Below are 17,830 nucleotides of genomic sequence, written 5' to 3' on the forward strand. Positions count from 1 at the left end.
GCGTTGTCACGAAGTGACAGTTTGGGGATTTTCAAATGTCACCAGATGTGACAGTTGTGCGAAAAACACCAAAAGCAGCCACAATGGTAAACTAAAACAAAATTTTCACTGGTTTCCATCGAAATTCACACAGGATGGTCGTTTTATTGGTGAGTGGAGACTTTTTTGTTGATTTTAATGCATATATTGCACGATTGCCAGTGTTGTTTACTTTGCAAGTTTCTGTCATTAGTCATCTGTTTGTAAACTATTGCATAAATATTTATGGTATTTTTATACCATTTCTTCGATGGAGCTGTACGTGGATGCTGCGGAAGATCGGGCCGCTCGAGGAGGAGTATGTCAATGTGGGATTCGAAGTTTTTTCAAAGGAGAACTTTTACTTGCAACGTTCGTATTTTTAGTTTTTTAAAGTTAAATGGGTTAAGTGGTGCACAAAGCATGATGTCGATATTTTCCGTAAATTTTTACTGCTGGTAAGTGAAAACGTAGTGTGCGTGGTGAGGTTGTAACTCCGCCCACAGCAGGTGTTGTGGGCGGTCCTTCGTATTTTAAGCTCCGCCCATTTATATTCAACAACCGGCATCTTGAGTATTTATCAAAGGTTATTAAAAAACTGTTGAAATGTAGTGTGTACAAGAAAAAGTCATGGAAATAAAGTTGATGACGTTACTTCAAAAATTTAAGTAAATATTAACCAAGTTACAGTAGCTTTGTGAGGCAGGATAAAGGAAATCATCCGGGTTTAGAGCGGCCTTTAATTTTGCTATAGATTTTTGAGTGTAGCAACCAAAGAGGATGAACTATTAATAAAAGAGGGGTGGCTTCCATGGCGACGTTATGGTGACATTATTTATAAGTGGCGCCTACACCGTTGGATGGCAGAACTAATCAGGTCTAAAAGTTTAAGAATAAATTTTTATTTAAATGAAGTCCAAAAAGAGGAACAATATATCAACCATATCTAACATTTATTAAAAACCTACAAGTTACAAAATGAATAAAATTACATATAAATAAAAAATCCTAAAATAATTCTTCTATTTAGTTTTGCTGTTCAGTCTTTTCTAAAGATCTCAGAATAAATAATTCATTCTCAAAATTTTATAAATTAGATATTATAGGTACTAAAATTATACTTGGTGAAATAAGACTGATTTTGGCAAATGATATATCGTCTAAGAATACAGAGGGCGGGTGGGCGGGGCTAGAACCTGCTTAAGATAAAACTGATTTTGGCAAATGGCATACCTTCTAAGAAAATAAAGAGCGGGTGGGTGGGGCTAGCACTTGGTAAAATAAGACTGATTCTGGCAAATAATGTATCGCTAAGAATACAGAGGGCGGGTGGGCGGGGCTAGAACCTGCTTAAGATAAAACGGTCTTTGGCAGATGACATATCTTCTAAGAAAATAAAGGGCGGGTGGGCGGCTCTAGAACCTGCTTAAGATAAAACTGATTTTGGCAAATGATATATCCTCTACGTAACCAGGTCTAAAAATTTAAGAATGATTTTTTATTTGAATGAGGTACAGAAACAAGAACAATGTTTGGACGTTTTTAAATATCTAATAATATAGATATTTCGACAAAACGTCATGACCTAACATGAAAACCTACAAGTTACAAAAAGAATAAAATTACATATAGATAAAAAATTCTAAAATAATACTCCCACTTAATTCTGATATTAAAAATATTTCAGTTTTTTCAAAAGATCTCAGAAACTAAAAATGGTAAAACTATTGTGAAATCCTTATTTTCTAAAACCTGAGACTTCGATAAAAATAAATAATTCATTCTCAAAATTTTATAAATTAGATATTATAGGTACTAAAATTATACTTGGTGAAATAAGACTGATTTTGGCAAATCATATATCGTCTAAGAATACAGAGGGCGGGTGGGCGGGGCTAAAACCTGCTTAAGATAAAACGGACTTTGGCAGGTGACATACCTTCTAAGAAAATAAAGGGCGGGTGGGCGGGGCTAATACTTGGTAAAATAAGACTGATTCTGGCAAATAATGTATTTCTAAGAATACAGAGGGTGGGTGGGCGGGGCTAGAACCTGCTTAAGATAAAACTGATTTTGGCATACCTTCTAAGAAAATAAAGGGCGGGTAGGTGGGGCTAGTACTTGGTAAAATAAGACTGATTCTGGCAGATAATGTATCTCTAAGAATACAGAGGGCGGGTGGGCGGGGCTAGAACCTGCTTGAGATAAAACTGATTTTGGAAAATACTATATCCTCTACCTAACCAGGTCTAAAAATTTAAGAATAATTTTTTTTTTGAATGAGGTAGAAAAAGAAGAACAATATTTGGATGTTTTTAAATATCCAATCATATGGGTATTTCGACAAAACGTCATGACCTGACATTAAAACCTACACAAGTTACAAAAAGAATAAAATTACATATAAATAAAAAATTCTAAAATAATACTCCCATTTAATTTTGATAATAAAAATATTTCAATTTTTTCTAAAGATCTCAGAAACTAAAAATGGTAAAACTATTTCGTGAATGCTAAAATATGGTGAAATCCTTATTTTCGAAAACCTGCGACTTCAATCAAAATAAATCATTCATTCTCAAAATTTTATAAATTAGATATTATAAGTACTAAAATTATACTTGGGAAAATAAGACTGATTCTGGCAGACAATAATGTATCTCTAAAAATACAGAGGGCGGGTGGGCGGGGCTAGAAGCTGCTTAAGAAAAAACTGATTTTGGCAGATGACATACCTTCTAAGAAAATAAAGGGCGGGTGGGTGGGGCTAGTACTTGGTAAAATAAGACTGATTCTGGCAGATAATGTATCTCTAAAAATACAGAGGGTGGGTGGGCGGGGCTAGAAGCTTCTTAAGATAAAACTGATTTTTGGCAGATGACATACCTTCTAAGAAAATAAAGGGCGGGTGGTTTTATTTTACCAAATACTAGCCCCGCCCACCCGCCCTTTATTTTCTTGGAAGGTATATCATTTGCCAAAATTAGTCTTATCTTAAGCAAGTTCTAGCCCCGCCCACGCGCTCTTTATTTTCTTAGAATGTATGTTATTTGCCAAAATCAGTCTTATCTTAATCTTAAGCAGGTTCTATGTTCTTGGAAGTTTTTTAGCTTTCTGTATTTTTTTAGATTATTTGAAATTTTCAAATTTTATGAATTTTTGGATTATTCGATTTTTTGAGTTTTTTAGGATTTTTTGGATTCCTTCTTGGGTTCTTTGGATTTTCATTTGGATTTATTCCATTTTTTGGATGATGTGGATAATTTTTAATTTGCCACTTTTTTTTTGGATTTTGAGATATTTTCGATTCTTTTAGATTTTTGGAATTATTACGTTTCTTGTGTTTTTTTAGATGTTTTGGATTTTTTAGAATTTATGGGCTTTTCGATTTTTTTTTTTTTGTTTTGTTTTTTGGATTAATAGAATTTTTGGATTTCTTGAACTTTTTCAGTTTTTTGGATTCCTCCGGTTTTTTTTGTATTAATTTATTGTTTGGATTTCTTATATTTTTTGTTTTTTTTTTGGTTTTATTGATTTATTCAATTTTTTAGATTATTTACATAATTTTGTTTTTGTTTTTTTCATTTTATTTTCTGATTCTTTGGATTTTTGGAATTATTGGAGTTCTTGAGTAATTTTTTTAGTTTGATGGATTTTTTTAGATTATTCGAAATTTTCACTGATTTTTTGGATTATTCGATTTTTTGAGTTTTTTGCGATTTTTTGGATTCCTTCTTCGGTTCTTTGGATTTTCATTTGGATTTATTCCATTTTTTGGATGATGTGGATAATTTTTAATTTGCCACTTTTTTGGATTTTGAAATATTTTCGATTCTTTTAGATTTTTGGAATTATTAAGTTTCTTCTGTTTTTTAGATGTTTTGGATTTTTTTAGAATTTTTCGGCTTTTCGATTTTTTTTTTTTTTTTTGTATTAATTTATTGTTTGGATTTTTGGAATTATTGGAGTTCTTGAGTAATTTTTTTAGTTTGATGGGTTTTTTTAGATTATTCGAAATTTTCACTATGATTTTTTGGATTATTGGATTTTTGAGTTTCTTGGGTTCCTTGCATTTCTTGCATTTTTTGGAATTCTTTCGAATTTTTTGCTTTTTGGATTTGTTGAGTTTTTTTGGATTTTTGGAATTATTCAATATCTTAAGTTTTTGTTTTTTTTATTAATTTTTTGATTTCTTTGGATTTTTGCGTTTATTTTTTCTTTTTTTTTTTGGATTTATTCCAATTTTTTGATTATTTGGATAATATTAAATTTTCTGCTTTATTTAGATTTTGGAATTTTGGGATATTTTCGATTTTTTAGACTTCTGAAATCATAAAGTTTCTTATGTTTCATGTATTTCTTAATTCTTTAAGAATGTGAAACTTTCTCAGTGGTGCCAACTGTCTTTTTTAAAAACGTAAAACCTTCTTGGGTTCCCCAAATGTAATTTTTTAAGAATGTGAAACCCTCTCTGTGGCCCCAAACGTCTTTTTTTTTAATGTGAGCCCTTCTCGGGGGTCCCAACTGTCTTTTATAAAAATGTGAAACCTTATCGAGTTTTTTTTTGCTTTTTGGTTTCCTTGGATTTTTTAGTTTATTTGAAATTTTCAAATTTATAATTTTTTTGGATTATTGGAGATCTCGAGTTTCTTGGGTTCCTTGCATTTTTTGTTTTTTTTTTTTCGAATTTTTTGCTGTTTTGATTTGTTGCCAAAAGCAGTCTTATTTTACCAAGTACTAACCCCGCCTTTCTCTTTATTATCTGAGAAATTATGTCATTTTCCAAAATCAGTCTAGCTCCCCCATCCGCCTTCTATATTCTTAGAGGAAATATCATTTCCCAAAATCAGTCTTACTTTACTAAGTACTAGCCCCGCCCACCCGCCCTTTATGTTCTTAGAAGGTATGTCATTTGCTAAAATCAGTTTTATCTTAAGCACGTTATACCCACCCCCGCACTCTTTTCATTCTAACAATTTTATTTCTGTTTCATTTAGACCAGACAAAATGAATCACTGAAATGAAGGCGGGGTGGGTGGGCGGGGTTAATTATGTGTTCTTTAGTAGATTGGAAAGAAAAATAAAAAACATGTTTTGTTTGTCATTTATTTTGACTATCTATTATCTTCCTTTATAATAAACATAAATATTTTTTTCATGACTTTTTTTATGTCGAAATTCAGTTTTCAAATGTGGGTGGCGTTCTCTGTTTTTATCTGTGAAAACTTTAGTTCTGCCACCCAACTACGCAGCGCTGTATTGTCATAGCCTACTAACGCGTCTCTTTAATTATTAGTTCATCGTCTTTGGTGGTAACTTTGTAATGACATAGTAGAGGTATAACACACTCACAGTATTCTTCTCCCATTAATGATTTTTCCATTTCTGTACTTTTCTTGTACATCATTAACCCATCTGTCGATCATTAAGATGATTTGACTTTAGCACTAAGTTTTAACCTTCCGGGTTCATCTCCTACTCTTCCTGTCGCCTCTAACATCACTTCTTCCTCTCAAACGTCTCGAGGCACTGCACTCTCCTAATCTAACCCTCTGAATCAGTTCCGCAGCTGTCCTCCTCCCCCCGATAACAGTAGTCGAGTCGGTTCACTCGATCCTTCTTGCAGGTGAGGTGATGGTTCGTTTTTTCCCGACACGGCGATGGAGCCTCCTCTTTAGATCACACTACTAATCTTTCTTTGGTGGTTGGGGGAAAAACTGTACGCACAGGGTGCAGGGTTGCATGTTAACACATTCTAGTCACAAAGCCATCAAACACAAATGACTAACGCGCAAGCCAAAGAGAAGGTGCGCAAACACGAGTGCACGGTATGCCAAAAGAAATTCCTCACAAAGCACGACCTCAAGAAGCACCTACGGGTGCACACGGACGAGCGGCCGTACGTGTGCAAGGAGTGCAACCAGGGCTTCCGGCAGGCCGGCTCGCTCAAGAACCACGTGGCGGCCAAGCACCAGATCGGCCTGCCGACCCTCCAGACCTACGTCTGCCACTACTGCAACAAAGAGTTCCCGGTGAAGGAGCGCCTGCGTCTCCACATCCGCATCCACACTGGGGTCAAACCCTACCAGTGCCGGGTGTGCCCGAAGACCTTCGCCCGCGGCGGGCAGCTGGTGCAGCACATGCGCACGCACACGGGGGTCAAGCCCTACACGTGCAGCATCTGCAAAGCGGCCTTCACGTGCTCGGCCAACCTCAAGCTGCACATCAAGGGCCACCTGGAGATCAGGGACTACGTGTGCGACATTTGCGGGAAGAAGTTCTACCGGAGGGACGCGCTGAAGAAGCACCTCACGTGCTACCACGGCAACCTGAAGGCCTTCCACTGCAAGATATGCAACAAGCAGCTGAAGGGTCACCTGCCGCAGCACATGAGGGTGCACAAGAAAGACAAACCGCACGGGTGTGGCCACTGCGGCGCCAGGTTCGCGCAGCGGTCGCAGCTGACGGTGCACCAGAGGATACACTCGGGGGAGAAGCCGTACAGGTGTCAGGTGAAGGCGGTTGTAGGCGGCGGTCGGGCGTCTGGGAACTGGTTTGTCGCGTAAACCAGACGCTGACCGCAGGATTTTCGCCTCTAGTGTTACACAAACCAGTTCTCAGGCGACGATCGACTAGTAACTAACGCTTCACAAGCTACTCCGTTAGTGTAGTAGCCAGAATCGACACCAAAATTTGGTCTGTCCCGGGGTCGTAGAAACAGAGGTCTGGAAACTACACGTAAACTAGAATAAATCTACTCCCCTACTACTAATTTAATCTCACTTTAATTTTTAACCTACCTGTGTTCATTATTCCGTATTTTGTAAGTCCTGAATTTTCCAAAGTTTCTGGTTAAAACCCTTGCATGTATACTTCGAGCAGATGGAGTTGTAAAAGTGCAATATTGTATTTTTAAGGATTCTTCTGGCAAAATAACCTTCGACCAATTTTTTTTATTGTAAAAAACCTAATAAAGCAAAATAAAGTTTTTTTACTTCCCGAGCGTAAGCTAAGGAAGTATTGTAATCGAGTCCATCGGACGAATGGCCACTTTTATATTTTTTCGATGTTTCATGACCCCTAGAGTACGAGAAAAGTAGTAACCTCCGAAACTGCTAGACCGATTGTTGTCAAATTTTGTACGTATAGTAGAAATATCATGTAGATGATTAAATGCTAACCAAAATTTTGCTGATCATCCCCACAACAATTTGATCACATCATTTAAAAAAATTCTATGTTTATTTGATTTAACTATTATAGAACAATATATAGTATTATAAGTGTGGTGTACGAATCTGCTTTGAGTTTTTCCCTAACCGTCTAAATTTTTGCAAAAATATAATGCACCGTATAGTAACAATTTACCATTAGCGTAAGGTATCCCGGTCGTGGTTTAGTGGTTACAAGTCAGGAATGTGGACAGGACATCGCACGCTCGATTCCAAACTTGGCCTATCTTTTTTTTTGTCTCTCACATTGTGTATTATCTATATTTATGACGTCCTAACAATTTTTTTATTGATGAAATTACCCCACTTTCTCGAAAAGGTGAGAATACTCCCTTCTTTATTTAAAAGTGTAAAATTTTCTCGGGGGGCCCAAATGTCTTTGTTTAGTGTTAAACCTTCCGAGTTTTTTTTTTTTTAGTTTCTTGGATTTTTTAGTTTATTTGAAATTTTCAAATTTATTTATTTATTTTTTTTTATTATTGGATATCTCGAGTTTCTTGGGTTCCTTGCATTTCTTGTTTTATCTTTTGTGGAATTGTTTAAAACTTTTTGCTTTTTGGATTTGTTGGATTTTTTGGGATTACTGGAATTATTAGATTTCTGGAGTTTTTGGGGTGTTTTGAATTCCTTCTTGGGTTCTTTGGATTTTTTAGATGTGTACGTTCTTTTGTTTTTCCCCATTCCATTTTTAGGATTATTTGGATAATTTTTATTTTTGTGCCTTTTTTGGGTTTTTGAGTATTTTTGATTGTTTGGATTTTTGGAATAAAGTTTTTTGGGTTTCGTGCATTTCTTGTGTTTTTTTAGATTTTTTTCGATTCGGATTTTTTAAGTCATTGGCATTCTGAAGTTGTTTTTTTAGTTTCTTGGACTTTTTTAAGTTATTTGAACTTTCCAAATTCTATGATTTTTTGGATTATTGGATTTCTTGAATTTCTTGGGTTCCATGCATCTCTTGCATTTTTTTAATTTTTTTAGAATTTAGTGGATTTTTTTGGATTTTTGGAATTATTGAATATCTTGAGTTTTTTGGAGTTTTTGGATTCATTTTTGGGTTCTTTGGATTTTTTTTTTTTTGATTTTTAGAATTATTGGAATTCTTGAGTTTCTTCAGTTTTTTGGATTCCTCCGGTGTTTTTTTTTTTTATTTTTTTGTTTGGATTGTTGGATTTTTTGTTGATTTTTTCAATTTTTTGGATTATTTGCATTTTTTTTAATTTTCTGATTCTTAGGCAGGATTTATTGGATTTCTTGAGTCTTTTGGGGTTTTTTGAATTCCTTCTTGGGTTCTTTGAATTTTTTGATAGTTTGGATTTTTTAAATTTTTTGGTTTTTTGTTTCATTCCATTTTTGGATTATTTGGATAATTTTTATTTTTCTGCTTTTTTGGGTATTTGAGATATTTTTGGATTTTTGGAATTATCAAGTTTTTTGGGTTTGGTGCATTTCTGGTGTTTTTTAGATTTTTGTTTTGTTTTGAATTTATGCACTTTCCGATTTTTTTGGATTTTTTTTGGATTCTTCCGTTTTTTTATTGTCTAAATTTTTTATATATATATATATTGGTTTATTGATTTATTCTTTATTTTTATTATTTGCATAATTTTGTTTTTTTTTTTGCTTTTTATTTTCTGATTTTTTGGATTTTTGGGATATTTTCGATTCGGATTTTTAAGTCATTGGAATTCTTGGGTTATTTTTTTAGTTTATTGGATTTTTTTTAGGTCATTTGAATTTTCAAATTCAATGATTTTTTGGATTATTGGATTTCGTGAGTTTCTTGGGTTCCATGCATTTTTACATTTTTTTGAATTTTTTAGAGATTTTTGTTTTTTGGATTTTTTGGATTTTTGGGATTATTGAAACGATTTTTTGGATGATTGGATTTCTTGAGTTTCTTGTGTTCCTCGTTTTTCTTGTTGTTTTTTTTTTTTGGAATTTTTTAGAATTTTTCGATTTGTTGGATTTTTTGGGATTTTTGGAATTATTGGATTTTTTGATTGTTTGGGTTTTTTAAATTTTTACGTTTTTTTGGATTTTTGAGATATTTTTGATTTTTTGGATTGTTGGAGTTATAAAGTTTTTTGGGTTTCGTGAATTTCTTGTTTTTTTGATTTTTTTTTTTTTTTGAATCTACGCCCTTTCCGATTTTTTGGATTCCTCCGTTTTTTTATTGTCTCATGTTTTTATTTATTTATTTTTTTGTTTTATTGTTTGTTCTATTTTTGGATTATTTGCATAATTTTGTTGTTTTTTTTTGCTTTTTATTTTCTGATTTTTTGGATTTTTCAGATATTTTCGATTCTGATTTTTGAAGTTATTGGAATTCTTGAGTTGTTTTTTTAGTTTCTTCGATTTCTTGAGTTTCTTGGGCTCTATGCATTTTTTGCATTTTTTAAATTTTTTAGAAATTCTTGTTTTTTTGATTTCTTGGATTTTTGGAATTATTGAATATCTTGATTTTTTTGGTGTTTTTTGGATTCCTCCTTGGGTTCTTTGGATTTTCATTTGGATTTATTCCATTTTTTGGATAATGTGGATATAATTTTTAATTTTCTACTTTTTTGGATTTGGAGATATTTTCGATTTTTCTACATTTTTAAAATTTATTAAAAAGTTTCTTGTGTTTCATGTACATCTTGTATTTTTTAGATGTTTTGGAATTGTTTAAAATTTATTGCCGTTTGTATTAGAATTATTGGATTTCTTGAGATTCTTCGGTTGTTTGGATTCCTCCGTTTTTTTTTTTTTTTGATTGTTTGGTTGATTTTATATTTTTTGGGTTTGTTTTTGAATTTATTGATTTATTATAATTTTTAGATTATTTGGATAATTTTATTTAGTTTTTCTTTTTTTTTTTGATTACTGGGAAATTTTCGATTCGGATTATTGAATTATGGAATTCTTGAGTTTTTTTTTTTAGTTTCTTGGGTTCCTTGGATTTTTTAGTTTATTTGAAATTTTCAAACTCGTATGATTTTTTGGATTTTTTTAGATTTTTTTGATTTGTTGGATTTTTTTTATTCATTCAATTTTTTGGATTTGAATAATTTTTATTTTCCTGCTTTTTTTGAATTTTTAAGAAATTTTTGATTTTTTGAATTTTTTGGGGTTTCGCACATTTCTTGTTTTTAGATTTTTAGAATTTACGACCTTTTCGATTTTTTTATTGTCTGGATTTTTTATATTTTTTTTTTTTGTTTATTGATTTTTTTTCAATTTTTTTTTTTATTTTTGGGATATTTTCGATTCGGATTTTTGAAATTATTGGGAGTTGTTTTTTTATTTAGTTTCTTGGATTTTGTTGTTTTGGGAATTCTTTTGAATTTTTTGCTTTTTGTATTTGTTGAATTTTTGTGGATTTGTGGAATTATTCGATTTCTTGAGTTTCTTCAGTTTTTTGGATTCCTCCGTTTTTTTTTTGTATTTTTTTATTGTACGGATTTTTTATATTTTTTTAGGTTTGTTTCTTTTTGGTTTAATCGATTTGTTCAATTTTTTGTATTATTTACATATTTTTTTTATTTTAATTTCCTGATTCTTTGGATTTTTGGAATTATTGGAGTTCTTGAGTAATTTTTTTGGTTTATTAGTTTTTTTAAATTATTTGAACTTTTCAAATTCTATGATGGATTATTGGATTTCTTAAGTTTCTTGGGTTCTTCGCATTTTTTGTTTTTTTTTTTTTTGGAATTTTTCAGAAATTGTTGCTTTTTTGATTTGTTGGATTTTTTGGAATTATTGGATTTCTTGAGTTTTTTGGGTTTTTTTGAATTCTTTCTTGGGTTCTTTGGATTTTTTGATTGTTTAGATTTTTTAGATTTTTACGTTTTTATTCCATTTTTGCATGGATTATTTGGATAATTGTTATTTTTCTGTTTTTTTTTTTTGGATTTTTGAGATATTTTTGATTTTTGGAATTACATATAAAGTTTTTTGGGTTCCTCGCATTTCTTGTTTTTTTTTGAAATTTTTTAGAATTTTTTTATTTGTATTTTTTGGGATTTTTGGATTTCTTAAATTTTTTGGGGTTTTTTGAATTCCTTATTGGGTTATTTCAATTTTTTTGTTGTTTGGATCTTTTAGATTTTTGTTTTTTGGATTTTTTTTATTCATTCAATTTTTTGGATTTGGATAATTTTTATTTTGCTGCTTTTTTTTGGATTTTTAAGATACTTTTGATTTTTTGAATTTTGGGAATCATTAATTTTTTGGGATTTCGTGTATTTCTTGTTTTTTAAATTTTTCGGGTCCCTCCGTTTTTTTTTATTGTCTAGATTTTTTATATTTTTTGTTTTTTTTTTTTTTTTGGTTTATTGATTTTTTATATTTTTGTTTTTTTTTTGGTTTATTGATTTTTTATATATTTTTTTTAATTTTTGGGATATTTTTGATTTCTTAAGTTTCTTGGGTTCCTCGCATTTTTTTTTTTTGATTTGTTTGTATTTTTTGGGATTTTTGTAATTATTGGATTTCTTAAATTTTTTGGGGGTTTTTTGAATTCCTTATTGGGTTCTTTCGATTTTTTTTATTGTTTGGATCTTTTAGATTTTTGCGTTTGTTTTTTGGATTTTTAAGATATTTTTGATTTTTTGAATTTTTGGAATCATTGATTTTCTGGGGTTCGTGCATTTCTTGTTTTTTAATTTTTTTTGATTATTTTGAGAATATGGCCTTTTCGATTTTTTGAATTCCTCCGTTTTTTTTGTGTAGATTTTTTATATTTTTTTGATTTATTGATTTTTTTCCTATTTTTTCTTGAATTATTTGCATAATTTTGGTTTTTTTTGCATTTTATTTTCTAATTTTTTTATTTTTGGGATATTTTCGACTCGGATTTTTGAAATTATTGGGAGTTGTTTTTTTATTTAGTTTCTTGGATTTTTTTAGATTATTTGAAATTTCCAAATTCTATGATTTTTTGGATTATTGGCTTTCTTGAGTTTCTTGGGTTTCTTACTTGCATTTAATTGTTTGGTTTTTGGATTTTTGGAATTATTGAATATCTTGAGTTTTTTTGGTGTTTTAGAGTCCTTCTTGGGTTGTTTGGAACTTTTTTTGGATTTATTCCATTTTTTTCGGATAATTTTAATAATGTTCAATTTTCTACTTTTTGGATTTTGAGATATTTTCGATTTTTTTAGATTTTTGAAATTATTAAGTTTTTTGTGTTTCATGTATTTACTTCTTGTGTTTTTTAGATGTTTTGGATATTTGCAGAATTTATTGCTTTTTCGATTTTTTTTAACCTTCTCGGGGGTTCAAATTGTCTTTTCTAAAAATGTAAAATCTTCTCGGGGCTCCCAACTATCTTTTTTTTAAGAATGTGAAACCTTCTCGGGGGCCCCAAGTGTCTTTTTAAGAAATCGTTTTTTTTTCTATTCTTCTATATTGTTTTTACTCCATAGAGTTATCACTATCCCAAAAAAAATAAAATTCCGCGATATCAAATTTTATCAATTTTTGAGAGAAACAGTATTTCTGGACTGCACTTCAGAAGCGAGGGAAGTTCTGTCGAAATAACTTTCGACTATTTTTTTATTATTCATATTAATGCAGTGAACGCCTACTTTGTAGACACGTGACCGCTCCATCTGTTCGGTAAACGACCTCGTTGTCAGTTTCCGGACTTCGTCCGATCCTCCGCGTTTCTCACCTCCACGAACACCCCACTAACTTTCTTTCGTCAGGTCTGCTGGAAGGCCTTCGCCCACTCCACCGCGCTCAAGCTGCACATCCGGCGGCACACCGGCGAGAAGCCCTTCGTCTGCGTCCTCTGCGAGAACGTGTCTTTCTCCCAACTACCGCACCTCAAGAAGCACATGCTCTGCATCCACAAGAGCTCGAAGCCGTACGTGTGCAGCTTCTGCCGGAGCTTCCACCAGACGAAGAACGACCTCGACGGCCACTACTCCAACTGCAAAGACTACGCCAGCCTGGACAAGAAAGCCGACCTGCAGACGAGCTCGGTGGAGCCGCCCATGTCCCTCGAGAAGATGCGCTTCCTGCTGGCCGTCCTGCTCAAGAAGATCTCGTCGCAGCAGCGCCTGGAGGAGCTGGGCTTCAACAAGCGGCTCATCGACGACATCCTCGTGGACTCGATAGAGAGCTCGGGGCGGGAGCCGTGCAGGGACCTGGGGCTGAGCGTGGCGCAGAAGCTGAAGAAGAACGTGGAGATCTTGCTGGAGTGGACGGTGCCGAAGCAGTACATGGAGAAGTTCCGGAACGAACAAAGGTCCACGGAAGAACTTTTAGAGGAATTAACATCTTAATCAAATGTAGTACAATGTAGATGTAGATGTAGGGTAGCTTAAAGTGACTGTTGCTATTCTAAGTCTTGTACCCGGTTTTTAGCGTAGCGCTTTCTTTGGGAGATTGTACCTGGACGGGTAGCAATGGCTTTTCCGCACTGTTCTTGCCCAAGGTGTAAACCCGAGTACAAATCAAAACTAGCTTTAACGAAAGCACTCTATGATTGTCACAGTACCAAAGGATGAGCCAAAAGGTTTACTTGTGCAGAGGACGCGTACAACTAGCTTTATTGTTTTTTATTTTATTTTATATTTTTTTCTTAGTTTCTATTTTATAAGACTACCAAAGAGTTTTTGTTGAAGTAATTTTAGTTGAGATTTTATTTTACACTCTAGGTTCTAGTGCAATAATTTTTGTGGCAATTATAGACTCGTCTTCTAACTTGTTTGGCATCACAACTCTTTATCCAAACTAATACTTGTGGTGTGATGATGTTTATACAGAACTATACAGTGGGGGCACTTTATTTTTTTTATGTTAGTACGTGCATTTGTGTTCCTTTTAACCGGCAATTTGCGGTGCCATATTTTTCCACTAACATGCAAAGAAAACGCGCCACCACTGGCTAAGTGTTAATCTTTATATTTTCTAAACGTATAGTTTTTGATGTAATTATTGTTATGGGCCATTTTTGATCCCCTCCCACTCTAAATAAAAGCTTAAAAATCGTTGCAATTTAATCTAGGTGATCGCTTACCCCAAAACTCGAGGTAAAAACCTTAAGGCTCCGCCACGCAGTCATTAAAAGATGCCAAAATAAGGCAAAACGTCAACCCATTTTGCGCCTTTATTTTAACAGTTGAAGAGCAGGGCGATACATGTGCCTGCTCATGACATTAAAATCTTTAAGGAAGCGTCTTGTATTTTTTAAAAAACGTAGCAGTTTTTAAAATAAAAAATAAAGTGCGTAAAACCCCAGCGGATTTTTAGCGAAAACTATAACTCAGTGTGCTTTTAAAAAATATCGAGGTGATAGAGAATTTTTTTCTGCTTTAGGCGCCATTCTTCGTTTTCTGTTAAAATTTTACTTCTTTTAGTTATTGTAAAAAAACTGAAAAGCATTTTGGGGAAATTTTGGTAAGTTAGGCAACCCAAAATATTAGCTGAGGCGGTAAGCTGTAATTTATGGCCCACACAATAGAGCACCTTTTAAATACCTTAAGCTTATTTGACCACCCCTTGAAGTACAATCGCACGCAAATGTTTTGAGCCTATGGGCGGATCGTTTTTGCCTGCCCTCACCGAAGAAGGCGGTCCAAATCCTTCAAGGGCAGAATTTGTAGGTAGGCTCAAACTACAACGAAATTTACATTTGGTAAGAAATATTTATGGCTCACACCAGTTATAAAATAATGGTCACTTTCGTTCGTGAGTAACGATGGTCCGGACATGAATTATTTTGCTTTATAACATCTTTCGACCAATTGTTCCGTATAAAAAATTTCATCACTTTTTCAAATAAAATACTCCCCACCAATAATGTGATGACGTCACTTCAAATTTATGCATAGGAAATGGGTTTTAAATTGTATACAGTAACATAGTCCTACACATGTAGTTTATGACTCCGTGTTGAGTTTTTATTATATTTTGGAAAAAAATCAAAATTATGAAACAATATTTTGCAATTTAATTTTGAATTTGCAAAATCGAATAATTTGAAATCTTGCAGATGTTTTAAAGTCATGATAAACATGATTTAATTAAAATATATTTGCTTATCCCCTCTAAAAAATTTATGACGTCACCTCAAAATTTTGCAGAATAAATCCTATCTTAAATGTATAAAATATGATGAGTTTTATATTTGTGATTTATCACTGCATTAATATTTTTTAGATTTGGTTATACAGGGTGTCTCAAAAAAGTTAATGACTGAGTCAATTTATTTTATTGAAGAAATCAAGAATAGCAAAACTGAATACTTTGAAATATTGTAGATGTTTTGAAGTTTTTGTAAGCATGGTAACTTTTTCGAAAATTTGATTAATCAAATATGCGCAAAATCAAAAATCGGAAAAACTGAAATTCACTAATGCAAAAAACAGAAAATCGAAAAATACAAATCGTAAAAATCGAAAATCTAAAAATGGCTAATCAAAAAATCGAAAATTCAATGAATCAAATACCTAGGTCGATCGAAAAGTGGAAATTCACAAACCTCAAAAATCGAAAAATCGAAAATTGAAAAACGGGAAAACCAAAAAATCGAAAAGTCAAAAATTTGTAGTATTGAAAATTAAAAAAATCAAAAACAAAAATAAAAAAATCAGAAATTAAAATAATCAAAATATATAAAGTAGAAAAAAATTGCAAAGCCTAAAAACTGAAACGAACAGAAAATCTAAAAAGCAAAAAATTGGAAAAACAAAAATTCGAAAAATCTAAAATCGAAAATCTGAATAAAGAAACTTGGAAATTCTGAAAATTGGAAAATCGAAAACCAAAAAATCGGGAAGTAACAAAATTGAAGTCTAACAGTTGAGAATAGAAAAACTGAAAAACCGAAAATTCTAAAAATCGACAATGGACAAATTGAAAATCGCAAAATTTAAATTGAACAATTGAACATAGAAAAATCGATGAATTGAAAAATCGAAAATTCGACTACTCAAATTTTCTAAAACTCGAAAAATAAAACGGAAAAATCCAAAATTCTAATGATCGAAAACTGAAAATCGAAAATTCTAAAAGCGGAAAATAGAATATCGAAAAAATTAAAAGAAAGAAAATTGAAGTCTAAAAACCGAAGAATGGCAAAATTAAAAATCAAAAAAGCGGAAAATAGAATATCGAAAAAATTAAAAGAAAGAAAATTGAAGTCTAAAAACCGAAGAATGGCAAAATTAAAAATCAAAAATTCGAAAAATCAAAACCGAAAAATTCAAAGATTTAAAAAGAAAATCGAAAAATCAAAAATCTGAAAATTGAAACTCGAAAATTTGGAAAATCGAAAAGTAAAAAAATTGAAGTCTAAAAGCTCAAAAATGGAAAACTGAACAATCGAAAATTCGAAAATCAAATATCGAAAAATCGAAAAGCCGAAAAATCGAAAATTTGATAAATCAGATATGCGAAAAACAGAAAATACAAAACTGGAAAATCAAAAATTAAAAATGGAAAAACCGAAAATCGAAAATTCAATGAATCTAATACGTAGGTCGATCGAAAAACTGGAAATTCACAAATCTGAAAAATCGAAAATTTGCAAGATTGAAAAACCGAGAATTGAAAAATCAAAAAACCGAAAAATGGAAAAATCAAAAATCGAAAAATCGAAAAGTAAACAAATTGCAAAGCCTAAAAACTGACGAACAGAAAAATCGAAAAATCGTAAAATCAAAAAGTAGAAAATCGAAAACTGGAAATTGAAAAATCGAAGATTGGAAAATCGAAAAATCGAAAATCGGAATATCGTGAATCGACAAATTAAAAAACCGAAAAATCGAAAATCGAATAATCCGAAACTAAATTAATAGAAAAGTGGAAAAGTAAAAATTGCAAAGTCTCAAAACTGACGAACAGAAAAATCGAAAAATAAAAAAAAATCGAAAAATATCTAAAAATGGAAAATCGAAAATCGGAAAATGGAAAAACCGAAAAATCGAAAATTCGATGAAACAAATACTCGAAAAAACGAAAAGTAAAAAAATTGCAAGGCCTAAAAATTGAAAAATCAAAAAATCGGAAAAATGAAAATCGAAAAAACGACGATCGAAAAGAAATAAAAAAATCAAAAAGTAACAAAATTGAAATCTAAAAGCTGAAGAAGGGAAAATTCTAAAACGCAACAATCGAAAAAAGCAAAATTAAAAATTGAAAATTTGAAAAATGGAAAATCGAAAACTCGAATATCGAGATTTTGAAAAATCGTAAAAATGATAATCGAAAAATCGAAAATTCGATTAATCAATATTCTAAAAATCGAAAAAACGGACACAAATCCACAAATGTGAAAAATCGAAAATCAAAATACGAAAAATTGAAAAACCGAAAAATTGAAAAATCCCAAATCGAAAAATGGAAAAACCGAAAATTCAAAAATCAAACTATCGGAAAGTAAAATAATCGAAAAATGGAAAAATAAAACAAATTGCAGAACCATAAAAACTGAAACAAACAGAAAAATCGAAAAACCACAAAAGCGGAAAAACGAAAATCGAAAAATTATTGATTAATGGAAAATCGAAAAATCGAGAATAGAAGAATTAAAAACGTAAAATAGAGAATTCAAAAATCAAAAGATCGGAAAGTAAAATATAATCGAA

At 31.8% G+C, this 17,830-nt stretch overlaps 1 protein-coding gene across 1 annotated transcript; it reads left to right on the forward strand.

The window, feature by feature from the left end:
* Nucleotides 1-61: 61 nt before the first annotated feature.
* LOC135131276 (zinc finger protein OZF-like) lies at nucleotides 62-14,230 on the forward strand. Its single transcript, XM_064058947.1, has 3 exons — nucleotides 62-149; nucleotides 5,645-6,530; nucleotides 12,941-14,230. Exons 2-3 carry the CDS (start codon nucleotides 5,799-5,801, stop codon nucleotides 13,520-13,522), a joined length of 1,314 nt encoding a protein of 437 aa, XP_063915017.1. The 5' UTR covers nucleotides 62-149; nucleotides 5,645-5,798; the 3' UTR covers nucleotides 13,523-14,230.
* The last annotated feature ends 3,600 nt before the right edge of the window (nucleotides 14,231-17,830 follow it).

The sequence above is a fragment of the Zophobas morio genome, unplaced genomic scaffold, assembly GCF_036711695.1.
Source record: "Zophobas morio isolate AGI-343-1 ecotype UQ-CSIRO unplaced genomic scaffold, CSIRO_AGI_Zmor_V1 ptg000020l, whole genome shotgun sequence".
NCBI classification, from domain to species: domain Eukaryota; kingdom Metazoa; phylum Arthropoda; class Insecta; order Coleoptera; family Tenebrionidae; genus Zophobas; species Zophobas morio.